At 46.5% G+C, this 27,043-nt stretch overlaps 1 protein-coding gene across 1 annotated transcript in view; it reads left to right on the forward strand.

Annotated features, from left to right (window-relative positions):
• The first annotated feature begins 134 nt into the window (after window positions 1-134).
• Window positions 135-27,043, forward strand: part of polr1d (RNA polymerase I and III subunit D) — a 32,995-nt gene continuing 6,086 nt past the window's right edge. Inside the window, exons 1-4 of the mRNA XM_038774455.1 lie at window positions 135-240; window positions 9,248-9,345; window positions 21,239-21,315; window positions 26,399-26,481. Coding sequence (XP_038630383.1) covers window positions 199-240; window positions 9,248-9,345; window positions 21,239-21,315; window positions 26,399-26,481 — 300 coding nt within the window. The 5' untranslated portion in view covers window positions 135-198. The remainder of the gene's footprint in view (window positions 241-9,247; window positions 9,346-21,238; window positions 21,316-26,398; window positions 26,482-27,043) is intronic.

Here is a 27,043-nt window from a genome sequence, read left to right on the forward strand (position 1 = left end):
CCACAAGGAAACTTTTGTTTCGGGAATGCGAATATTTTATTTTCCAATGTCGCTGCCCCGTGAGCTGTATGGAGAGGTTCTCTGAGTCACCGTAGCCCCAACGGAGACTATATCTCCCGGCATCCCGTGCGGGGTGACGTAATATCTACGCGACGCTAATAGCGGGCCGGGCTCCAGGCTGAGAGCGACGGCGTGAGCATGGCAACGGCCGAGGGAGCAAAGAAACCTGTCTTGGAAGTGGTGAGTATATGGTCTTGATGCACTGCGATAATCCGGTCCTCTCGCTTGATCAACCTTATTGACGTTTTGGAGGTGATAACAGATAGATTGGTCAGTGCAGTAGATGTAATATGTCTGGATTTTCAAAAGATCCTCGAGAAGGTTTCCCATAATAGACTATTGAATGAGGCCAGAGAGTATGGAATCAAGAGACCAGGGGCAGAATTGATGACCAACTGGCCCAAGTTAATCACTCTACATCACTGCAGAAACGAGAAAAATACTTACAACTCAAATTCTGCTAGTCACCAATAATAAATGGTGGGTAGAGAAGACCAGCTAAATCTATAGCACTACGCAGACCTATGCTTCTCCTTACAGGCCACAAAGACGGGATGGGGTGTTACACGTGAATAGTGCGGAAACCATAGCAGATCATAATTTCTATTAATACTTTGGAATCAAAGCGCAATTTACAAATTTGCGTATAATACAAAATTTGGGGGAGCAGTCAGTATGGAAGAGGCAAATTACATAACATTAATAAAAAAGGGCAGCATGGTAGCCTTGTGGATAGCACAATTGCTTCACAGCTCCAGGGTCCCAGGTTCGATTCCGGCATGGGTCACTGTCTGTGTGGAGTCTGCACATCCTCCCTGTGTGTGCGTGGGTTTCCTCCGGGTGCTCCGGTTTCCTCCCACAGTCCAAAGCTGTGCAGGTTAGGTGGATTGGCCATGATAAATTGCCCTTAGTGTCCAAAATTGCCCTTAGTGTTGGGTGGGGTTACTGGGTTATGGGGATAAGGTGGAGGTGTTGACCTTGGGTAGGGTGCTCTTTCCAAGAGCCGGTGCAGACTCGATGGGCTGAATGGCCTCCTTCTGCACTGTAAATTCTATGATATCTATGAAAACAATGGTCCCTTCCCCCTTCTAATCAAAGACAGGAATACCTATCCCAAAGTTGATGCAGCCACAGGCCGTTGGAGTGAGCATGACCAGAACCTTCTCAATCAGGAGTGCACAGTATCACACAATTTCATCAAATCAATCATCAACAGCTAGAGAGATAAAATTTGGGTCTGCTGCTTGCTGAGATACAAGAGATCCATCAAACGAAGAACAACGAGGTGTGCGGTACAAACAATATTTCCAGGGGTTGAGAAGATGGTTGTCACAAGCACTTGCTCAAACTCTCATCTTTTTGCAAAAATCTGGGAAGAATAAGAATGACCCCTTTTTTAAAGAAGAGTGATAAATCAATTTGAGGGAACTATGGAGGCATATCTCTTCTGTCGACCCTGGCGAAGGTTTTCACATGAATCCACTTGAACTATCTACTCTCCGTCAGTGAAGATAGCCTTCCAGAGACCCAATGTGGTTTCCTGCCATCCATGGGAATCACAGATATGATCTTTGTCATTCGACAAAACCAAAATAATTGTTTGGAACAAAGAAAAAAGCTTTACATAGAAAATAAGTGCAGGAGTCGGCCATTCGGCCCTTCGAGCCAGCACCACCATTCGATATGATCATGGTTGATCATGCAAATTCAGTATCCCTCTCCTACTTTCTCTCTACAACCCTTTAGCTGTAAGCGCCACATCCAGCTCCCTCTTGAATATATCCAATGAGCTGGCCCTAACAGCTTTCTGTGGTAGAGAATTCCACTAGTTCACAACTCTCCGAGAGAAGAAGTTTTTCCTCATCTCAGTCCTAAATGGTGTACCCCTTATTCTTAGTAAGAAGTCTTACAACACCAGGTTAAAGTCCAACAGGTTTGTTTCAAACACGAGCTTTCGGAGCGCAGCTCCTTCCTCAGGTGAGGAACCCTTATTCTTAGGCTGTGACCCCTAGTTCTGGACGTCCCTAACATCAGGAACATTTTTCCCGCATCTAGCCTGTCCAGTCCCATCAAGATTTTATATGTTTCTATGAGATCCCCTTTCATTCTTCTAACACCAGTGAGTACAATTCCAGTCTTTCTTCCTATGTCAGTCCTGCCATCCCGGGAATTAGTCTGGTGAACCTTCGCTGGACACCCTCAATAACAAGAATGTCCTTCCTCAAACTAGGAGACCAAAACTCCACACAATATTCAAGGTATGACCTCACCAAGGCTCTGTATAACTGCAACAAGATAACTCTACTCCTATACTCAAATCCTCTTGCTGTGAAGGCCAGCATGCCATTATCTTTCCTCACTGCCTCCTGTAGCTACATGCCAACCTTCAGTGACTGTTCCAACATGACACCCAGGTCTTGTTGCACTTCCCCGTTTCAGATAACTGCCACCATTCAGATAATAATCTGTCTTCCTGTTTTTGCCACCAAAATGGATAACCTCACATTTACCCTTAATATATTGTATTTGCCCACTCAGCCAGCCTGTCCCAGTCACCCTACAGCCTCTTGGCATCCTCCTCACAGCACACACTGCCACCCAGCTTAGCGTCATATGCAAATCTGGAGATATTTCTAGACTCGGAAGGCATCAAGGGGTACGGGGAGAGAACGGGAGTGTGGTGTTGAGATATAGGATCAGCCATAATCATATTCAATTGTGGAGCAGGGTCGAATGGCCTACTCCAGCTCCTATTTTCTGCATTTCTATTATTGTGTGTGACCTGTTGCTAATAAGTTGTGCTGACTTAACATAAGTTTGTTACAACTTCGATAATCTAGTGGGCTGTGATCCTGGTGTATGGAAAACTGTATAATAATCTTTATTAGTGTCACAAGGAGGCTTACATTAACACTGCAATGAAATCATTGTCAGAATATCAAATAGTGATGCAGGATATACTGGTGAGACATTCATTGTGTATTTGAATAGGTTATGTACAGGATGCCCCATGCGTAACATTTGTTATAAAATAATAGGGGAGTTTTAAGGCAAACTGAGGAATTAGCTATGGTCAAGTCTGGGATTTTGAAGTATACAGCAAGACTTTATTAGTTCAAGATTTCAGGTCCTGGCCCTGTCACGCTATTCTGGTAGATACAATATGGTTGCCCTCTGTTTTGTTCTCTAGTTATTCTGTTGTACTTTAATTCGATGACTCCTGGATAGCTCATTTTTTATCTACGTACCATTTTATCTCTCTCCAATTTGGGACATCTGTGGAGTGGCGCCCAAAGGCAGATTGATGTCTAAATATGCCTGCAGCCAAGGCAGTGCCAAACGTATTGCTTGCCATTCCTTTGAACTCAACCATGGAAGCGTTGATGTAGTGGTAATAATGTCACTGAACTAGTAGTCCAATGGCTAAGGCTAATGCAGTGGGGACACAGATTCAAATCTTACCACTGCAGGTGGTGGAATTTAAATTCAACCAATAAATCTGGAATTGAAAGCTAGTCTCAGTAATGGTGACCAAGATCAATTGTTGAAAAACCCATATGGTTTATCAATGACTCGTAGGGGAGGAAATCTGACTTTACCCACTCTGATCTGGGTATATTGGTTTCAGAATCTCATCAATGTGGTTGACTGAGATGGGCTAGCAAGCCACTCAGTTCAAAGTCAATTAAGGATGGGCAACAAATGTTGGCCTTGCCAGTAGTGACCACGTCCCATGAAAGAATGAAGACAAAAAAAGCTCCACTGGCAAAAGATACATAAGTAAGGGTATACCATTGCCAAATGCAAAACGTGAATTCTGTAGCTTAGGTTGAAGTTTTGTGCCAGATGCACTGTCTACAGTTAGGGAAGTGAGAAAGCTGGTGTTGGAGAGTAACTCTAAAACCGTTTAACATAAATAACTGGGCTCGTGCCTGTGTTCAATCTATCAATGTTCCCACTAAAGTTTTGTGTAACCTTTCCACATCATTTGATGATGGGTCTCAGAATGCAGGCAGCACGGGGCCAGTGACATTTTAACTTCTGCTCCAGGACAACACAAATCACATTACGGTCACATTTTAAACCATTTCATTTGCTACCGTCTACAAACAAAACTATTATGTTATAATCCTGTATTATGTCACAGTTACTTGTAAAATTTTTAACAAGGGTCCTTTTCTTGACTATTGCCTTTCTTAAGTCTCAAATGCTACAATAGGATACATCATGGAGCAATGAAAAAATGGGTTTGTGTACAGCGATCTCCTTTTACCCATAGGACCGTGGATAGTGGCTGGAGAGCAAAAAAAGACCGCAGAATCTGCTTTACTAAACCCTGTCACGTGTTCAGTGCTAACCGGGATTACAATCTTCCTTCCTTTTGTAGAGCAAGTTAAGAAAAAACAGTGGTTCTAAATCCCACATTGATCATTATCCCACAGATTGGTAGGCCCAGAAATGCACAGATCAGCAAATGTGCACAGAGCCACAAGCAGAGCAACTATGGGGCAGTTAGAGTCTGTGCCGGAAGGATGGTAGGATTGTTATTGGAAGGATGATATTAAATGGCCAAAGGTCCTTTATCTTCTCTTGTGATATATTGCACAATGGCATTGAAAACATGCAGACTGTGACACTAGTAATATGATTAACTTTATTTTGCTGCCTGACAACTCCGAATCATTCTTGTTTTGCAGCAAAACTTTGCTTTGCTAGTGTCCTTGTAAGCTTTGTCAACAACATTTAGTTACGTGTAACACCTTTTAACATTGGGAAAACTTTCAAAATTTGGCACAAGAAGTGGGATGTGAAGTCGTCATCAAGCATGAGCCAGGGAGATGACTGAAGTTGTATTTCAATCGGTAGAATTTTAAATTACTTTTAAATAGGGGAGACAGAAGGAACAAGGTGAAAGGATTAGATATGTTTACCCAGAGAACATAGTGGAGGGCACTAGCACTGGTGGCTTAAGAAAACCAATGCAGATATTGCAGTGAAAGTTGTGGTGCATAATTTGAAGCAGAGGGAAACCGTGGGCACATTTTCTTTGGCTGATATTTCAAAATAGAAGATGTAAAAGGGAGCAGACATGCTCAGGAGTATAATGTTGCTGTGTAGAAGGGAGGAGGTGAAAGGGCAGGTGTATGTAGAAGGGAGGAGGTGAAAGGGCAGGTGTGTGTGGAAGGGAGGAGGTGAAAGGGCAGGTGTGTGTGGAAGGGAGGAGGTGAAAGGGCAGGTGTGCTTGGAATGGAGGAGGTGAAAGGGCAGGTGAGGAGGTGAAAGGGCAGTTGTGCGTAGAAGGGAGGAGGTGAAAGGACTGGTGGATTGGATTGGATTTGTTAATTGTCACGTGTACCGAGGTACAGTGAAAAGTACTTTTCTGCGAGCAGCTCAACAAATCATTAAGTACATGGGAAGAAAAGGGAATAAAAGAAAATACATAATAGGGCAACACAAGATATACAATGTAACTACATAAGCACTGGCATTGGATGAAGCATACAGGGTGTAGTGTTAATGAAGTTTCTTACGGTCCTGGGTCGAGCAGTTGCCATACCAGGCTGTGATGCAGCCCGATAGGATGCTTTCTATGGTGCATCTGTAAAAGTTGGTAAGGATTAAAGTGGACATGCCGAATTTCCTTAGTTTCCTGAGGAAGTATAGGTGCTGTTGTGCTTTCTTGGTGGTAGCGTCGACGTGGGTGGACCAGGACAGATTTTTGGAGATGTGCACCCCTAGGAATTTGAAACTGCTAACCATCTCCACCTCGACCCCGTTGATGCTGACAGGGGTGTGTACAGTACTTTGCTTCCTGAAGTCAATGACCAGCTCTTTAGTCTTGCTGGCATTGAGGGACAGATTGTTGTCGCTACACCACTCCACTAGGTTCTCTAACTCCCTCCTGTATTCTGACTCGTCGTTATTCGAGATCCGGCCCACTATGGTCGTATCATCAGCAAACTTGTAGATGGAGCTGGAACCAAGTTTTGCCACGCAGTCGTGTGTGTACAGGGAGTAGAGTAGGGGGCTAAGTACGCAGCCTTGCGGGGCCCCGGTATTGAGGACTATTGTGGAGGAGGTGTTGTTCATTCTTACTGATTGTGGTCTGTTGGTCAGAAAATCGAGGATCCAGTTGCAGAGTGGAGAGCCAAGTCCTAGGTTTTGGAGCTTTGATATGAGCTTGGCTGGGATTATGGTGTTGAAGGTGGAGCTGTAGTCAATAAATAGGAGTCTGATCTACCTAGGAGTCAATAAATAGGAGTCTGGTGTGCCGAGAAGGGAGGAGGTGAAAGTGCAGGTGTGTGTAGAAGGGAGGAAGTGGAAGGACAGGTGTGCGTAGAAGGGAGGAAGTGGAAGGACAGGTGTGCGTAGAAGGGAGGAGGTGAAAGGGCAAGTGTTGTATCAGCTGCAGCCGAATATTCGGCCACCCTAACCCCAGCCAGCAGAGATCGACTCCTAAGGAAGTAATCAACTCGTGAATACACTTTGTGTATTGTGGAGAAAAATGAGAACTTCCTCCCTCCTTGGTGCATGAACCTCTAAGGGCCCACGCCTCCCACCTCCATGAATGTGGGCAATACTTTCGCCATTGCAACCGGGCCCAGCTATCTCTGCCTAGATCAATCCGCCTTTGGGTCCAGCATATCTTTCATATTGCCCACACAATAAGCTGGTGAGTCAAGGGCTGCATGTGGTGCAGTGGATAGCACTGGGACTGCGGCACCGTGGAACCGGGTTCGAATCCCGGCCCTGGGTCACTGTCCGTGTGGAGTTTGCACATTCTCCCCATGCCTGCATGGGTTTCACCCCTACAATCCAAAGATGCGCAGGTTAGGTAGATTTGCCACGCTAAATTGCCCCTTAATTGGGGAAAAAAAATAATTGGGTACTCTAAATTTATATAAAAAAGAAATAAGTTGGTGAGTGTCCAGGTCTGGCACCGTCATCACCAACCGCTTCATGAACGACACATTGTCCCAATTTGGGCATATACGTTTATTAGCATCACTGGTTTCCCCTCCAAGATTCCTACCACTATTGCATATCTCCTTACCCCTCCCGGGGATCTGCCTTCACCTTCTCCACATGGAACCAAAGCCATTTGTTGATAAGAATCGTCTTCCCTTGAGACCTTCTGCCAAAGCTCGTGCGGACCCCTTCACCTCGGCTTCTATTGCAGGGCCAGCGTCTGTCGCACTGCGCCCTATTTTATTCTGGCGGAGCAAATACCTTGGCTAGATTCTCTGTTTGCAAACGGCGAAATCACAAAACGCAATTGGTTGGAGAATAGGTTCCAACAGCAAAATTGTGGCGGGTGCCGATTTCATTCTTCGTCACCTCGACAGCGGCATCAATGTGTACCGGAACGCAAGTGCAGGAAATAACGTTTGCATATCATCAACGGACCCAACCCACTATTATCCGGGGCCTCCATGGTTCTCCAAAGATGGGCTGAGTACCCGAGTGCGCGGTTCACTTGTGCTTTTAAAAATCTTGAAACCGGCATTGGGGCTACTGAAGGAGAGAGTGGGGTATGGAAAGTGCCCAACATCTCCATAGTTTGCTGACGGTTAAACCGCTGGCTGGGGGGGGGGTGTTCTTCCAGGGTTGGGGGGGGGGGGGGGTGCTAGGAGATTGGGCTGTGGGGCCAGGGTGGGTGGGAACACCATTGCTGCAGCCTGCAAGGCAGCCATGCAATTGTGGACACCGCTGACAGCCCACTGTGAACCTAGGGCCACGGGTCGTATAGGTGTACCTCCAGGGCACCCCCCCTCTAGGTGCCATATGGCTCCAGCCGACCCATCAACTGTATGGGCATGCTTCAGCACAACCAGTGCTAACTTGATGGCTGGGATGAGTGTGTGTGGGAATTATAATGTGTATATGCGGCTGCAGCTTGTCAGCCTCCCGAATGTCAATCACAGACCCGGTGAATCCCACACCGTTTTCCATTGGAATCCATCATGTTCCACGTGGCGCTGGTGCTAGCTCCTTAAAAGTCGTGGAATCAATCCAGGTGTGGCGCCAGTTTTGCTGTCATGAAAGTCCACGAATTCTGAGTTGGCGCCAACACTTAGTCTCAGAAGCGGAGAATCCTGCCACCGGCCAAATTGTCGAAAAATATTCTGCCGGCTCCACGCCCTGCAATCCCTCCGGCAGGCCCATGATTGAGGTTCAAACACTTCGACCTATTTTCCATATCATCTACCTTGGCTTTCAGGCCCTTGGTTTTATCCGTCAGAATCTACACTTCAGCCTCCAATGAAACCGGTCAGTCGATGTCTTTTGACAAGGCCTCCTCAACACCCTTTAACATCTCACCTTTCTGCCTCACAGCCATGACAGTTTTGACAAGCTGCTCCCGAAGCTGGCCCTGCCCCTCCTCGACAGAGGCTTTAAGCGACTCCTTGTTGCTCAAATCTGTCCTCCATTTGGCGTCTGAATTTTTCAAGCTCCTGCGCCATCCCCCTCGACAAGGTTTCCAGCTTGACGGGCACGGCCGCTTCCTCCGTTATCTTGTCTCCCTCTAGTTCTTTTTACTGGGCTCCCTTCCTGGGATTTCTTCCCTGCTGCCGCCTTCAATGCCTATTTCGACATTCTCTCCATACATTAAACTCCCGACTAAACTACTGAATTAAAACCCTAAAAAACTCCAGACAAAAACGGGCAAAAAGACCAAAATATCAGGACCTTAGCGGGAGCCACTTTTTGTCCGACTTTCTTCTACATCGCACCGGAAGGGTCTTGTTGCAATACCTTTAGTACATGTTTTTTAATTGTGTTGACAGCGGTGCTGCGTCAAGCACTTTTTGAAAATCCTGAAGACAACATTCACAGCATTCACCCTTCCATTGATTATTTTGTTAATGCAGTTCCTCATTGCTTATTATTAAAGGAGTTAGAGATGTTTCAGAATTGTGCACTTGGGGATATCTGCTGTTTTGTGGACAGGTGTTTGTGTTATGTTGCTGTTTTGCAAAAGTTGATGCTGTTTTTGCCAGGAGAGGGTTATGGGGAATTTTGTTGACATCCTGACAGATTTGTTGTAATCCAAAAAGTGAGAAATAATTATGATGGGGTCAGGGAATTTTTTTGCTGTTTTTGCAATAGGTGGGAAGAAGGAATCAACACTGTCTTGTGTTCATGGTTAATTTGCTGTATGACTGACGGTCTCCATTTCTTCCAGGTACAGGCAGAAGGTTGCGATGACTCCAGCGTCACATTTGTGTTGCATGACGAGGACCACACTCTTGGGAATGCCCTACGATACATGATTATGAAGAAGTAGGTAGTTTCTCTTTGTGGAAAAAAGTAGTTGAAAATACACTCTTGGAAAGAAAAGGCCAAGGAGCGATCCTTCTACCAATAGGAGGTTATTCATGGAGGCCCGCCTTCTCAATCTTGCCCCTTAGAGCATAGAGCATAGAACACTACAGCGCAGTACGGGCCCTTCGGCCCTCGATGTTGCGCCGACCTGTGAAACCATCTGAAGCCTATCTGACCTACACTATTCCATTTTCATCCATATGTCTATCCAGTGACCACTTAAATGCCCTTAAAGTTGGCGAGTCTACTACTGTTGCAGGCAGGGCGTTCCACACCCTTACTACTCTCTGAGTAAAGAAACTGCCTCTGACATCTGTCCTATATCTATCACCCCTCAATTTAAAGCTATGTCCCCTCGTGTTGGTCATTACCATCCGAGGAAAAAGACTCTCACTGTCCACCCTATCTAACCCTCTGACTATCTTATATGTCTCTATTAAGTCACCTCTCAGCCTTCTCCTCTCTAACGAAAACAACCTCAATTCCCTGAGCCTTTCCTCGTAAGACCTTCCCTCCATACCAGGCAACATCCTAGTAAATCTCCTCTGAACCCTTTCCAAAGCTTCCACATCCTTCCTATAATGTGGTGACCAGAACTGCACGCAGTACTCCAGGTGCGGCCGCACCAGAGTTATGTACAGCTGCAGCATGACCTTATGGTTCCGAAACTCAATCCCCCTGCTTATAAAGGCTAGCACACCATATGCCTTCTTAGCAGCCCTATTAGCCTGGGTGGCAACTTTCAGGGATTTATGTACCTGGATGCCGAGATCTCTCTGTTCATCTACACTACCAAGAATCTTGCCATTAGCCCAGTACTCTGCATTCCTGTTACTCCTTCCAAAGTGAACCACCTCACACTTTTCCGCATTAAACTCCATCTGCCACCTCTCAGCCCAGCTCTGCAGCTTATCTATGTCCCTCTGTATCCTATAACATCCTTCAGCACTATCCACAACTCCACCGACCTTCGTGTCATCTGCAAATTTACTAACCCATCCTTCTACACCCTCTTCCAGGTCATTTATAAAAATGACAAACAGCAGTGGCCCCAAAACAGATCCTTGCGGTACACCACTAGTAACTGAACTCCAGGATGAACATTTGCCATCAACCATCACCCTCTGTCTTCTTTCAGCTAGCCAATTACTGATCCAAACCGCTAAATCACCTTCAATTCCATACTTCCTTATTTTCTGCAATAGCCTACCGTGGGGAACCTTATCAAACGCCTTACTGAAATCCATATACACCACATCAACAGCTTTACCCTGATCCACCTGTTTGATCACCTTCTCAAAAAACTCAATAAGGTTTGTGAGGCATGACCTACCCTTCACAAAACCGTGTTGAGTATCTCTAATCAACTTGTTCTTTTCAAGATGATTATAAACCCTATCTCTTATAACCTTTTCCAACATTTTACCCACAACCGAAGTAAGGCTCACAGGTCTATAATTACCAGGGTTGTCTCTACTCCCCTTCTTGAACAAGGGGACAACATTTGCTATCCTCCAGTCTTCCGGCACTATTCCTGTCGACAAAGACGACATAAAGATCAAGGACGGGGCAGCACGGTGGCGCAGTGGGTTAGCCCTGTTGCCTCACGGCGCTGAGGTCCCAGGTTCGATCCCGGCTCTGGGTCACTGTCCGTGTGGAGTTTGCACATTCTCCCCGTGTTTGCGTGGGTTTCACCCCCACAACCCAAAGATGTGCAGGCTAGGTGGATTGGCTACGCTAAATTGCCCCTCAATTGGAAAAAAATTAATTGGGTACTCTAAATTTGAAAAAAAAAAAATAAAGATCAAGGACAAAGGCTCTGCAATCTCCTCCCTGGCTTCCCAGAGAATCCTAGGATAAATCCCATCTGGCCCAGGGGACTTATCTATTTTGACATTTGCTAAAATTGCTAACACCTCCTCCTTTTGAACCTCAATTCCATCTAGCCTGGTCGACTGAACCTGAGTGTTCTCCTCGACAACATTGTCTTTCTCCAGTGTAAACACTGACGAAAAATATCCATTTAATGCTTCCCCTATCTCCTCTGATTCCGCACACAACTTTCCACTACTATCCTTGATTGGCCCTAATCTTACTCTAGTCATTCTTTTGTTCCTGATATGCCTATAGAAAGCCTTAGGGTTTTCCTTGATCCTATCCGCCAACGACTTTTCGTGTCCTCTCCTCGCTCTTCTTAACTCTCCCTTTAGGTCCTTCCTGGCTAACTTGTAACTCTCAAGTGCCCTAACTGAGCCTTCATGTCTCATCCTAACATAAGCTTTCTTCTTCCTCTTGACAAGTGCTTCAACTTCCTTAGTAAACCACGGTTCCCTTGCTCGACAACTTCCTCCCTGCCTGACAGGTACATACTTATCAAGGACACGCAGTAGCTGTTCCTTGAAAAAGCTCCACATTTCGATTGTACCCATCCCCTGCAGTTTCCTTCCCCATCCTATACATCCTAAATCTTGCCGAATAGCATCATCATTGCCTTTCCCCCAGCTATAATTCTTGCCCTGCGGTATATACCTATCCCTGCCCATTGCTAAAGTAAACATAACCGAGTTGTGATCACTATCACCAAAGTGCTCACCTACATCTAAATCTAATACCTGGCCGGGTTCATTACCCAGTACCAAATCCAATGTGGCCTCGCCCCTTGTTGGCCTGCCTACATACTGTGTCAGAAAACCCTCCTGCACACACTGCACAAAAACTGACCCATCTATAGTAATCGAACTATAGTATTTCCAGTCAATATTTGGAAAGTTAAAGTCCCCCATAACAACTACCCTGTTACTCTCGCTCCTGTCAAGAATCATCTTTGCAATCCTTTCCTCTACATCTCTGGAACTATTCGGAGGTCTATAGACAACTCCCAACAGGGTGACCTCTCCTCTACTGTTCCTAACCTCGGCCCATACTGCCTCAGTAGACGAGTCCTCAAGCGTCCTTTCTACCGCCGTAATACTTTCCTTGATTAACAATGCCACACCCCCCCCCTCTCTTTTACCATCTTCTCTGTTCTTACAGAAACATCTAAATCCTGGAACCTGCAACAACAATTCCTGTCCCTGCTCTACCCATGTTTCCGAAATCGCCACAACATTGAGATCCCAGGTACCAACCCATGCTGCAAGCTCACCCACCTTATTCCGGATGCTCCTGGCATTGAAGTAGACACACTTCAAACCAGCGTCCTGCTTGCCGGTGCCCTCTTTCGAACTTGTAACCCTATCCCTGACATCACTACTTTCAACATCCTGTACACTGGGACTACAATTTAGGTTCCCATCCCCCTGCTGAATTAGTTTAAACCCCCCCCGAAGAGCACTAGCAAATCTCCCCCCCAGGATATTGGTACCCCTCTGGTTCAGATGAAGACCATCCTGTTTGTAGAGGTCCCACCTACCCCAGAATGAGCCCCAATTGTCCAGGAAACCAAAACCCTCCCTCCTGCACCATCCCTGTAGCCACGTGTTCAACTCCTCTCTCTCCTTATTTCTCTCTTCGCTAGCACGTGGCACGGGTAACAACCCAGAGATAACAACTCTGTTTGTTCTAGCTCTCAGCTTCCACCCTAGCTCCCTGAATTTCTGTCTCAAATCCCCATCTCTCTTCCTACCTATGTCGTTGGTACCTATGTGGACCACGACTTGGGGCTGCTCCCCCTCCCCCTTAAGGATCCCAAAAACACGATCAGAGACATCACGAACCCTGGCACCTGGGAGGCAACACACCAACCGTGAGTCTCTTTCTTTCTCACAGAACCTCCTGTCTGTTCCTCTAACTATGGAGTCCCCAATGACAAGTTCGCTGTTCCTCTTCTCCCTTCCCTTCTGAGCAACACGGACAGACTCTGTGCCAGAGACCTGTGCCCTATTGCTTACCCCTGGTAAGTCGTCCCCCGCAACAGTATCCAAAACGGTATACTTGTTATAGAGGGGAACGACCACAGGGGATCCCTGCACTGCCTGCCGGTTCCCTCTCCCTCCCCTGACGGTAACCCATCTACCTTCTTCTTTTACCTGAGGTGTGACTACCTCCCTATAACTCCTCTCAATAACCTCCTCTGCCTCCCGAATGATCCGAAGTTCATCCAGCTCCAGCTCCAGGTCCCTAACGCGGCTCTCGAGGAGCTGGAGTTGGGTGCACTTCCCGCAGATGTAGTCAGAAGGGACACTAGAGGTGACCCTTTCCTCCCACATTCTGCAGGAGGAACATTCAACTGCCCTAGCCTCCATTCCCACTGAACTAACTTCCCAACTACTGAAAAATAAAAATAAAAAACTTGTTAGTTTAGCAATCCAACAGACAGAACCTTTTTCTTGGTTAGAGGAGGAGGATGGGTGGGAGACACTACGTAAGTAGTGTTTCGGGTAAAGCTGTCACTCGAGAACAGCCCCTTCACAAACCACCTTCAACTTACGCTGACCGCACTGCACGTATGCAAATCTCCCCGGAACAGCCAATCAGAAGCTCTGCTCTGCTGCCCTCTGCTGGATGCTCGCCTTCCGTCGAACTCCTCGGGTCACTGATGCAGGTGCACCTTCAACTTACGCTGACCGCACTGCACGTATGCAAATCTCCCCGGAACAGCCAATCAGAAGCTCTGCTCTGCTGCCCTCTGCTGGACCCTTGCCTGAGGTGTGGTGATATCAGGTTAAACCACACCAGTCAGCTCACCCCATCAAAGGACAAAGCGGCCTCTTGTCTTCTGGGACTAAGGCGACTTTACCTTTACTTTACCTACCAACAACACACCTCAACCTAGATCTATGGACACGATTCTCCCAGCCCCGGGCCGGAGAATCGCCGCAACCGCGCCACGCCGCCCCAACGCCGGCGCACAATTCTCCGAGGTGCGGAGAATCGGCGCCATTTGTACCGCCACATTTGGCCGGGCTGCCGATTCTCCGGCCTGAATGGGCTGAGCGGAAACGGCAGAGTCCCGCCGGCGCCGTTCACCCCTGGTCGGTGTCGGCGGGAACTCTGCGCGAAGGATTGGGGTTGGCCTGTGGGGCGGGGAAAAGCGCTCCTTCACCGGAACCTTGGCAGCACATTCACCTTTACCACCTGCACCCTCCCTGCCAATGTCAGGTGCAATGTGTCCCATCTCTTAAAATCCCCCCTTAATCGCCTCTACCAATGTTGTCAAATTCTACCTGTGCATCGTAGTCCACTCCCTCGTCACGTGAATCCCCAATACTGGAACTTTTCCCTAGTTACCTTGAATGACAACACCTCCAAGTTGGCCCCCCGCCCCGCCTCGTTCATTGGAAACACCTCAATCATCCCGACATTTAACTTATACCCAGAGAGGGCCCCAAACTTCGGCAATATTTCCATGATCCTACCCATGCTCTCCAGCGGGTCCGACACAAATAACAACAGATCGTCCACATACAACAACACCCTGTGCTCCCTGCTCCCCCTCATCACCCCCGCCACTCCAGAGACCCCCTAAGGGACATTGTCAAAGGCTCAATCGTCAACTCGAACAACAACGGTGACAGCGGACATCTCTGTCCCATTCCCCTATGCAGTCCAAAATCCTGTGAACTCATCTCATTTGTACATACCCTTGCCACTGGGGCTACATACAACAGATGCACCCACGCCACAAACTTCGGGCCAAATCCAAACCTACCCAGAATTTGAAATAAATACCTCGACTTCACCCGATCAAAAGCCTTCTCTGCATCCGCCCCCCTGACGGAGCCATAACCACATTTAACAGCCCCCTGATGTTGCTAGAGAGCTACCGGCCCTTTACAAAACCTGTTTGATCCTCAGCGACCACTCCTGGTACACATCCCTCCATCCTCCCCGCCAATAACTTAGCCAACATTTTCACGTCTGTATTCAATAACAAAATGGGCCTTTGCAACCAACACTCCAACAGATCCTTTCCCTTCTTCGGGATTAACGTGATCGATGCCTGTGTCAACGTCTCTGGCAACTCCCCCTTCTCCAATGCCTCACTAAACATCCCCAACAAAAATAATGCCAACTCTGCCACAAACACTCTATAAAATTCCGAAGGGAAGCCATCCGGTCCTGGAACCTTCCCCGACTTCATCCCCTACAGCTGTCAATCACATCCCTCAGCCCCAGCGGGTCCTGCGACGTCTGCCTCCCCTCTTCCTCCAACCTTGGAAACTCCAACCCGTCCAAAAGGGGTTGATCCTGTATTGATACCAAATCAGGGCTCGAGGATGTCCCGTCTGGTCGTTTTCTCAAGTGATCCCTGATGTGAACAGTTGAATTGACTGCAAGGAGTTGGGGCCATGAAAATCTCCATATTACTTTTCGGTATTTAGCATGAGAGTCAAACATTGTTTTGAGGGATAAGTTACTGAAAAACTTGCAATAACTTCCAGCTGTATATTTTCAGATATAATAGGAATTGATATGGCCTGAGGTGATTTATATTTCTAATTTCATTATTTTCATTGCAGGAAAAAACAATATAAAGACATAATTAATACTAGAGAGAGCTGAAGTGTCTTTTAAAAATAGGTATGTAACGGAGAGGATAGATCTCTTAATGGTGCCGCTATTATCCAAGGTGGAGGAGAAAACAGTATAATGACCTCTTTAAATGAGGAATATACCATGGATATGTGCCATGGATTTAATTGAAACATTTAAGTTAGTTTTCAAGATAGCTTCATGCATGATGATTTTTCTTATTTCTTGCTGGTCTGCTACATATTCTTTTACTCCCTGTTTGAGGGAATAAACAAACAGTCTTTTGAGACTGTACCCAACTTCAACAAAAATGGCTTTTATTCAACATGCATGAGGGAGAGCAGAACTTGGAGCTGTAATTCCAGCTTTCTTCAGAGCTACTCTGCTCCTCAAAGGTTCTTACACATTCTTATACTATCTTTGGGTTACAAAGTGTTACATTTACATTAGGTCATCATATTGTTACTTTGAATTTGTTATAGTTATGTTTTGATCACATTATACGGATCCATTGTCCTGTGTGCTTTTAATTTTAATCGTTTTCTGGACATATCCTGTCTACCTGTTTACAATATCAAGTGTTGTGTTTGTCAAGTCGATTTCGATGGTGTGTTATTTATTCCCATTTCCCTGATACTTGATTAGTTCCAGAGGCACAATGGCTCCTCTAGACATTGCGGAGTCTCGTTAAGCGGTATCGATTCTCTTCCTGTTGCTGTAGCCTCGGAAAGATGTCAACTGAGGTGCAACTATGTTGGTGCTGTCTGGGATGTGGTAATTTGTCGTGTCTGTCCACAGTGAGTGTGGATACTACAGTTGGGCTGTCTATTTAACCCTTTCCATTAATTCCTCTCCTGCTGCAGTCCACACTCCCTGGGATTGGCCTCTCTCATTTTTGTTTTCCTATTTGATTTCTGTAGATAATTTGGTGTGATAATGAGCTAAGAAGAAGAAAGTGAATCATGGACCATGCATTATGTAGAGTTAGCTATAGGGGAGAAAAAAAAGTTAGGCTACTGGTCTGTGTAGTGTGAATGAACTGGGGAGGTGGGTGTCCGGAGAGATGGGCAAAGGGCATTGCGGAACGAAGAGACAGAGGCATCATATTGGTCGTGTTTAATGTGTTGAACAAACCCCACTCCAGATAGTGCCCCCCCCCCCAAACAACCCTTGCCTTCCCCTGACCCGTGTACTGGCTGCAAGACATGACCTCATCAGATGGGTGGAACTCGTGGGAGCTGGTGGCCACCATCCCCAGTCCATGGTTTTCCACTGCGGTCTCCACCCTAGCTGTGTTGGCCTCGGTGCCATCTCCTGAGCCGTAGCCTCTGGGACTCCTCCAAGCGGCAATGGATCTGCTGGAGTGACGCTGACATCTCCCTCTGAATGCCCACGTTGATCCCTGTCATCTCCATCAGCACCGGGGACCTCTGTACCACAGACTCAGCATCAGGCTGGGACCCAGCTGCGTCCTGGGATCCAGAAGCCCTCCGACTGCTGCCTTGCATGGGGATTCCTGCCTCCACCTGATGTGCATCATCAGGGTTGTGGTGCTCACCAGATTGTGCCCAGATACCTGCCCAATAACATGTCCCACCGAGCTGCGTATCAGTGCTGGTGGAAGGGGGGGGGGGGCGCAGCTGTGCCGCGACTATGGTTGCATCCTCGAAGCTCCCCTCAGGGTCAGGAGAGAGGGCCACCCGAGATGGGCCGGTGCCGTCGGCTGGAGGACCTGCAGGAGAATGGACATGTGGTCAGTGGAAGGGATGGGTCAGTAGGTAAGGCAATCACTACTCGTATTTGACAGGTCCCCCAAGTGGAGCCCGGTGGTTCCTCACCTTTGCAGTGTCCACCAGCCTCCGTGTGGATGACTGATCTGTCCTCGGCCACCTCCAGGGCACGCTCCTTAAAGGAGGTGAGGATTCTTGTGTCCAGCACCGTCCGCTAGTCTGGGCCCTCTCCCGACGGTTATGGCCGAAGTTTTCCTGAGGAGACACATAGAGATCATTGTTAGCCACTCGCGTGGTTCACAATGGTGGGAAAGGTTCTGTGAAGGAGGGGTTAAGGGGGGTGGACGAAGGGCTGGGGGTCTCATGGGGAGTTGAGTGGTGGATACATTTTAAAAAAAAAATTAACATGTATATTTACAGGCAAGCATCTTCATAATAACAACTGTGGCCACCCCCTTTAGCCGGCATACATATTTTACATTTCCCAATATGGCCGAGGCACATGTTTATAGGCATTTATTAACAATTTGGTTTTGGGCCTTAGCTTGCCATCAGACTGTCGCTTGCGGCTTTGTCCTTACTTTTTTTTTTGGAATAATTTTTATTCAAGTTTTCAACAACAAATTTTATCACAACAGAGAAAAACAGTAACCCATCCCCTCCAATACAAAAACAATAAATTAACAAGAAAAAGAAATATGCATAAAACCGTGAGAACAAACCCCCATAACAAACCCGTAGCTCCTCCCCCCCCCCGATTCCTGTCCATTTTCCCCTGATTCTTGGCCACCCGACTATTCTTCGTCTTGTTCGTTGGCCACAAACAGGTCCCGGAACAATTGCATGAATGGCTCCCACGTTCTGTGGAAGCCGTCGTCTGACCCTCGGATGGCGAATTTGATTTTCTCCATTTGGAGAGATTCCGAGAGGTCGGACAGCCAGTCTGCAGCTCTGGGTGGTGCTGCTGACCGCCAGCCAAACAGGATTCTACGGCGGGCGATCAGGGAGGCAAAGGCAAGGGCGTCCGCCCTCCTCCCCAGGAATAGATCTGGCTGGTCTGAAACCCCGAAGACCGCCACTATCGGGCATGGTTCCACCCTCGCCCCCACCACTTTGGACATAGCCTCGAAGAAGGCTGTCCAGTACGCCACAAGTCTGGGGCAAGACCAGAACATGTGGGCGTGGTTGGCCGGGCCTCTTTGGCCCCGTTCACATCGTCCTCCACCTCCGGGAAGAACCTACTCATACGGTTTCTTGTTAAGTGGGCTCTATGTACCACTTTTAGCTGCGTCAGGCTGAGCCTTGCGCACGTGGAGGTGGAATTGACCCTATGCAGTGCTTCGCTCCAGAGTCCCCACCCTATCTCAATCCCCAGGTCATCCTCCCATTTCTTTCTTGTTGCGTCAAGTATGGTGTCGGCCCTTTCTACCAGTTGATCATACATGTCGCTACAGTTCCCTTTATCTAGGATACTTGCGTCCAGTAGGTCTTCCAGTAGTGTCTGTCGTGGCGGTTGTGGGTACGTCCTTGTCTCCTTTCGTAAGAAGTTTTTGAGCTGCAGATACCGTAGCTCGTTCCCCCCGGCTAGCTGAAATTTCTCTGTCAGTTCGTCCGGTGTTGCGATCCTGCCGTCCAAGTATAGGTCCCTGACTGTCAGTGCCCCTCCGTCCTGCCTCCACTTTTTGAAGGTGGCGTCAGTCAGTGTTGGTGTGAACTTATGGTTGTTGCAGATGGGAGCCTTGTCCGACATTTTGGTCAGGCCAAATTGCTGCCATAGTTGGTTCCAGGATTGGAGGGTGGCTGTCACCACTGGTCTGCTGGAGTGTTTTTTGGGTGGGGATGGGAGTGCTGTCGTGGCGAGGGCCCGGAGGGAGGTCCCCATGCAGGAGGCCTCCGCATGCACCCACTCGGCCTCTGGCTCCTGGATCCATCCCCTTACTCGCTCGGCTGTTGCCGCCCAGTGGTAGGGGCCCAGGTTCCCCATCAGTCATCTAGTGAAACAAGGTGGTTGGTGTGTTTAGCAGCTACCTGCACTGACCAATACCTGCCACTAGATGGAGTCTAGGACTTAGTCCGAGAGCAGGAGCCAGAAGCAGGAACAAAAACAGAAAATGCTGGAAAATCACGGCAGGTTTGACAGCGTCTGTGAAGAGAGAACAGAGCTAACCTTTCAGGTCTGGGTAACTCTTTGTCAGAGCTAGAGAGAACTGTAAGTGGGATGAGATTTATACATAGTGGGGGGGAGGGGGAGGGGGGGGGCGGATGGTGTGGAGCAGTCAGGGCTGGATAGAGAGTCAGCGGTAAATGGAGGCTAGGGAGAGATTGACAAATATGTCCTGGACAAAAAGACAAAGGGAATATAAATGGTGATGACCATGGGTAAGTAGGGTGTTGATAGTGGCACATTAAGAGATCAGAATCTGCTAATGGAAGAACAAAGGTAAACTGTGTGCCAAGGGACAACCTGGAGCAGGGAACAGATGGCCCAAGTGGGGTGGGGGAAGGGGAGATGGTGATGAGGAAAAAACAAGATAGAAAGCGGGTGTAATATCCTGCACGGGACGTACATGGTGGGAATGCTCGTCTTTCCTGTGTTCCTTGCAGAGTACGAGCTCCTCCACTAGGGACTGGGTATCTCAATTACCCAGTGTATGTAAGATTGGCCAGTAAGGCACCGGCCAAGCAGGAACCTGGTAGGGGTCTACCGGATAGTATACATACCATTTGTGTATGTAAAACTTTGTTTTTATTTTACTCTTCGTGGACTTCCTGTGTCCTTATTAAAGGGGGATGTAAAAATGAATGAATGGAAGAAATGCACGGTAGCACAGTGGGTAGCACTGTTGCTTCACAGTTCCAGGGTCCAGGTTCAATTCCTGGCTTGGTTCATTGTCTGTGTGGAGTCTGCACGTCCAAACTCCGTATCTGTGTGGATTTCCTCCAGGTGCTCCAGTTTCCTGCAGCTAACTAAAGTAATTAAAAGTTGTTCCAATTTAGAAACTTGCGTTTTTTTTAGCTCCAGTGTGTGAAACATTACGTATTTTGTGAATGTAATTGTGATAATGAGCCATCAAGTAATCATCTCGATAGCATTTGTTGATGCAGCGCTCATTAATTTTCCCTGGTGATTGCACTCTCCTTACCAAACTACGTATTAACAGGTTGACAATGTTACTGCAGTTTAGTGACAGAAAGCTATTGAACTGCAGTAAAATCCCTCGTCTCTATGTAGATTAGGGGGAGAACCTCGGAACTGGCTTGTCCACACTAAGTGAGTAGAATTACACCATTTCAGTTGGGCGCTGTGATTTGAAAGAGTCAGGCGACAATATCCAGTAGCTTGGATCTATAGAAGGAAAATTCAAATTGAAGGAGAGTGGCTGTAACTTATTGTTAGCTGACATCTGTCTCTCATTCCTCTTTGGTCACCGTGAGTTCTCTGGCAAAGGATTGCATTGTATTTCCGTCTGTGGATTGTAAAAATTTCATGTGTAATGTTACAAGACAAAGATCACTTAAGCCAACATTCATAAATTATCTTTTGGAAATTAAAGTTCTTTAAAAAGAGAGCAGTTTTCTAACCTGGGTGCAAATAGTGTTTTTATCTTTTAATATAAGTTTTTTAATACAAATTTATTTATTCTCAGCCCAGATGTAGAATTTTGCGGTTACAGCATTACTCATCCATCAGAAAGCAAAATTAACTTCAGAATTCAAACAAGAGGTAATTTCTGCATTTATTTATTTCTATGAACCTCTCTGCATGATTAAAGAGATTTTCATAGTTGCTTATTATTTTATTTTATGTTATATATTTATCTTATTACCTGCTGTCATTGATGTTACTGAGGTTGCTGTGCATATATGTGATGCTGGTGACCTATGTAGCAAGCATATGCTTTTGTTTCTATGATGGACACATCATAGAAATTCAGTAAACAATATTAGAGAATTTGAGACATTCAGACACCTGGGGTGGGATTCTCCGAATCACCCGGGGCCGGCGTCAATCCCATCCCCGCCGTATCCCGAATTCTCCGCCCCCCCCGAGATTTGGCGGGGGCGGGAATCGCGAAGTCCCGCCGCTGACTAGCCTCTCCCACAGGCGTGGATTAAACCACCTTACTTACCGGCGGGATTGGCAGCGCGGGCGGACGCTGGGGTCCTTTGGGGGGGGGGGGGCGCAGGGCGACCTGACCCCGGGGGGTGCCCGCATGGTGGCTTGGCCCACGATCGGGGCCCACCGATCGGCGGGCCTGTGCCGCGGGGGCACTCTTTTTCTTCCGCCTTCGCGATGGTCTTCACCATGGCGGAGGCGGAAGAGACCCCCTCCCCAGCGCATGCGGCGGTATGACGTCAGCAGCCTCTGGCGCATGCGCGGACATACGCCGGCCGGCGAAGTCCTTTCGGCCCTGGCTGGCATGGCACCAAAGGCCATTCACGCCAGCCGGCGGAGTGGGAACCACTCCGGCGTGGGCCTAGCCCCTCAATGTTAGGGCTTGGCCCCTAAAGGTGCGGAAACTTCTGCACCTTTGGGGTGGCCCGACGCCGGAGTGGTTCCCGCCACTCCAACACGCCGGGACCCCCCGCCGGGTAGGGGAGAATCCCGGCCCAGGTTAGTAAGCTATCAAGTGTGTTGGTGGAGACCCTGCAGTGTCAATGCCTAAGATAACAACAGCATGCTGACTATCGTGACTGCTGTTCTAGCAAATACATCTATTAATTTCTACTGATCTCAAACATTTCAGTTTTCTATAACTTCTAATTTTTTACTTTCATCTCTCCTAAAGGCTCATGCTTGGCGTGTGATTGAACATGGACTGGCAGCACCATAGTATCCTACCTATCAGCACTTATTACATAGAATTACATAGAACATACAGTGCAGAAGGAGGCCATTCGGCCCATCAAGTCTGCACAAACCCACTTAAGCCCTCTCTTCCACCCTATCCCTGTAACCCGATAACCCCAACCTTTTTTTGGACACTAAGGGCAATTTAGCATGGCCAATCCGCCTAACCTGCACGTCTTTGGACTGCGAGAGGAAACAGGAGCACCCGGAGGAAACCCATGCAGACATGGGGAGAATGTGCAGACTCCGCACAGACAGTGACCCAGCGGGGAATCAACCCTGGGACCCTGGCGCTGTGGAAAAAAAAATGAAAATCGCTTATTGTCACAAGTGGGCTTCAAATGAAGTTACTAAAAGCCCCTAGTCGCCACATTCCGGCGCCTGTTGGGGGAGGCTGGAACGGGAATTAAACCGTGCTGCTGGCCTGCCTTGGTCTGCTTTAAAAGCCAGTGATTTAGCCCTGTGCTAAACCAGCCACAGTGCTATCCATTTGTGCTACCGTGCTGCCCATTATTTGTGAACTTGGGTACTAGGCTATCTTCAAGGGCAAAGATAATCTAAGGTTCCTCTTAATGTCAGGCATGATATAGAAGGTGACATTCTGGACAAGTTGAAGTTCACTGATTTCTACATCTCAGAATGAAGTCATTGGTATAGCTGCCGGTGCTCCTGTTCTCCGCTAAGTCTTCCAGCCACACCAGCCCTGTCTCTTTGCAGTTTCTCTCCTATCTACCTTATCTCCTCACCCCATTTCTTCCATGAAATTCATCTTCTGACCATTCAACTCTACCTCCTGTAAACTGGTATTAATGGCTTCCTTTCCCTGGGCATTATTCCTTTTCATTGTAAAATTGGTTTGTCGTGCCCTTTAATCCATCCGTTCTCTCCATGCATCTTTCTTTTTCTGGCCTTGCTTTTCTCCCTTCAGGTTTTTGAAAGTGTTAACCTTCTAGCTGCATTCTCATGTCACTTGAAGCTCCCTTTTTGAACCCCACAGTCCACTGAAATATTGCTGACTTTCATTACAACTTCTGTGACTGGCGTACATTTCCTCTTTCTCTTTGTAGTACATGAGTAAATTGACAAAATCATACTCTTTCATTGTGACTTTACCATTTTCAAATTCTAATGGACTGGCATTTCTCTTCACCCCAGGAATGGCTTCTAAATTTCTCATTGTAGAGTCATGTCGAAAATCTTCCAAAGTTGCAGTTTTTTCTGTCTCCTCTTCATAATGATATGTTTCACACACAGGTCATCCACAAATACGTGGTCAGTTTTTAGTTATGACACCAGGTATACCTCACCAATCAATATCAGGCTTATTTCCATGAGTGCTTGTTTGATAAAACAGCTGGATGAGCTACAGCTGTCTTCAACATAACATCAGAAAACCAAAGTCAGTTTCGGTATAAACTGCTCCCTTTCTCCTGATATTTTTTTTCTTCCTTCCAAGGCACTTGTTCATTTTGAATCAGATTATGCCAAATCTCTGCATCTGTTTGATCCTAATCTGAGACTCAAATCTGACATCCCTTCCTTCACTGACTTCTTACTTCCAACATTGTCTACCTCGACCCCTGTGCTATTGAAACCCGTATCCTTTATTTTGTAACTTTAGGCATGATTGTTCTAATGACCTACTTTCCAGTTTCCCATGTTTCAACTTGTCCAAAATGTCACCTTCTATATCATGCCCGACATTAAGTCCCATTTGTTCAATACTTGCTGACAAACATCAGTTCACTATTTGCCTCACTTTCAAATGCTTTCATGGCCTGCAAACAGCTCACAGAATTACAATTTCCTCCAGCATCATTCAGTTCTCTGACTGCCTTTTGTGTTTATCCTCCCTTTGCATCATCATTGCTGGTCATCATTGCTGGTCGACCTCTCAGCTGTCTTGGTTCTACAACGTGGAGCTCGCTTCCTCAATCCCTTCACCAGTCTGCTTAAAAAACTATTTTTTTCAACCACTTTTTAAAAAAAAAATCTTTTTATTGGCATTTTTCAAATTTCTGTACATTTGCCGTTTGTTTTCCTTCATTATACAATGTAGAAAAAAAGCTTTGCCCTACTTTTCTTTACTTTAGGAAACTCTTTTAATCATCCCTCATCTTTCACTTCTCTATTTCCATTTGCAAAACATCCTAGCCTGTCTTGTTATAAAGGGGCGATATAAATGTCATGTTTATTTGGCTATAGAGGGTGTCACAGCTGATTATCTTATTCTAAACCGCACCTAACATCTGAACATTCACTTACATAGGGTACGCTGGGCTTTTTTCTCTCTTACTCCAAGGCTGCTAAGTCAATTGGTCACCGAATCAATCCTCCACCCTGGCTGAGGTTGGCTAACTTCACTGTTGGTACCAATCCCTGAATGCACCTGCGCTTAGTGGGTCTGGGAGTGCAGTCATTCACTCTTTTTTTTGTATTGAAATGTACGTGTTACTGTATCTGACTCACAGCATTGAAACTTGCAGATTTTAGGGCTGCAAAATAGTTTCTGTCCTAATTTACATAGAACAGGCCTAATTATCCCTTAGTATTTGTTTAGTAGTGCAGATATTGGGGAAATCAAATTAGTTGGAAGATCTCATTTGTGAGGATGATGTGCATTATATCACACCAAAATGCTGGAAAGCTTTTGCAAAACAATTGAATTCTACATTTGACAGGACTGCTTGGAACTTGATTTTTAAAGTTTCTACTCCACATTGCTGAAGGTGCCTTGGGCTGGGAAGCAATCTAGTTTATTTTGTTTTCTAAGAAAACTACTAAATTTGCCAATATGTACTCAATGAATGGGCCAAATGCACTGTACGCTTGCACTGAAGCCACTGAACTCAAATTGCTCCTGAACGTTTTGCCGATGATTATTATTTTCCATTTTTGTGAAGTTGTTCTATACCTACCGTGGGCGGAAGACTGACAATTTGGCAAGGATGCAAGGTTATCTTTTAAATTGTTTTCTTTCCCTGAGCTAGTAAAATTCTTTGGGATTTTGTTCAATCAAGGTCATCCTGTGAGATTAGGGAATGAAATGCACCATCCTGGAATCTGACTGTGTCTGGAATGATTCTGAGGGAATGTGATCTGATTTGTGACTAGAGACTTGAGAAAATAATTCTACAAATCTTTCTGGATTTCAAGTTATTTCAGGAAGAAATGACTGCAAAGTGCACAATGAATCACAGAACTATAGAAAAGATATAGTACAGAAAGATGCTATTCAGCCCATTGTGTCTGCACAGTTGAAAAAAAATGAGCCTCCCATTCTAATCTCACTTCCAGCACCTGCTCTGTGGTCTTGCAAAGTGTAGCACTTTATATGCAGATCCAGGCACCTTTTAGATGATTTGAGGTGTTTTTTCCTGTTGCCTGAAGCCTGTAATCCTGATGACACAATGGTCAATGAAAGAATCTAACAAATAGTTACTTCTGGTTTTCACATTCCTATTACTCTGTACTACCCACCGTATTGGAATCTGAGCAAATGCCCTGGCTCTTCAAGTTTATTGTTTCCGAATGCAATCATTATATTCTAGGCCATCACAGTGTAAGAAAACACTATTGTTTTTTGCTAATAGTATACACCCGGTGCAGACTCGATGGGCCGAATGGCCTCCTTCTGCACTGTAAATTCTATGATAATTAAGCAATTCTGTAGTGGAAAAGTGTAACAATAAGCACTGACTTCCACAGCACAACGTCCCTAGAATGCTGCACCTGCCTATAAAACTGTAGCTATATATTTCTTTTGTTAGTGTGGAAAATCCTGCGGGAATTCTGATGGTATATGAGCAGAGTGGGAAGGTTGTAAAACATAGAAACATTTGAATTGCTAAGAGTAGGAAATGATGAATTAAAGTTATATATTGTAAATGTGGAACAGAAATGCTGCAGTGGACTTGATGAAGTTAATTACTATGTATTGTGAATTATATTCCAGGGAGAATTCCATCTGTCGAACCTTTTCGCAGAGGTCTCAATGAACTAATGACTGTCTGTCAACATGTGCTGAATACATTTGAGGTGAGTCTCAAATTCACTTAACTGTTTCCGAGACTTCCTGCCAGAGGGCTGCAACAGTGAATATGAGATTCTGCAAATTATCCAAAATCATTTGATTGTGCCTGAGGCTACTCAATTACTGATTGTTATCATTGCCTTGCAGCATCTATAAGACAAGAGCTTTTCTGTATAAATAAACTGAGCTAGTATTGGTAATGGTGACCACAAAAGTACTGGAAAAGCCAATCTAGTTCACAAAGTCCGCGTTGTGCCAATTGGGCGCATATACATTCACTGAAACCACCAATGCCTCTCTAGGACCCCACTCACCATCACTAAATGTGTCTCCTGAAGGAAAACCACATTTGCCCTCAAACGTTTTGCTACACAAAAACCCGGGACCGTTTAGCCGGACGATTTAAACCTTGCGTTTTCCATGTTACTTTCCTCACTGGGGATCGGGGATTTCTGAACCCCCCCTGTTTGGTACGCCAACCCCACCTATCACAGACCCCGCCCAACAATCCAGCACCTCTCTAACATGGGCCCACCCAAAATGTCCCCCCCACCTCCTTCCAAACTT

This window comes from Scyliorhinus canicula, chromosome 17, assembly GCF_902713615.1.
Source record: "Scyliorhinus canicula chromosome 17, sScyCan1.1, whole genome shotgun sequence".
Taxonomy (NCBI): domain Eukaryota; kingdom Metazoa; phylum Chordata; class Chondrichthyes; order Carcharhiniformes; family Scyliorhinidae; genus Scyliorhinus; species Scyliorhinus canicula.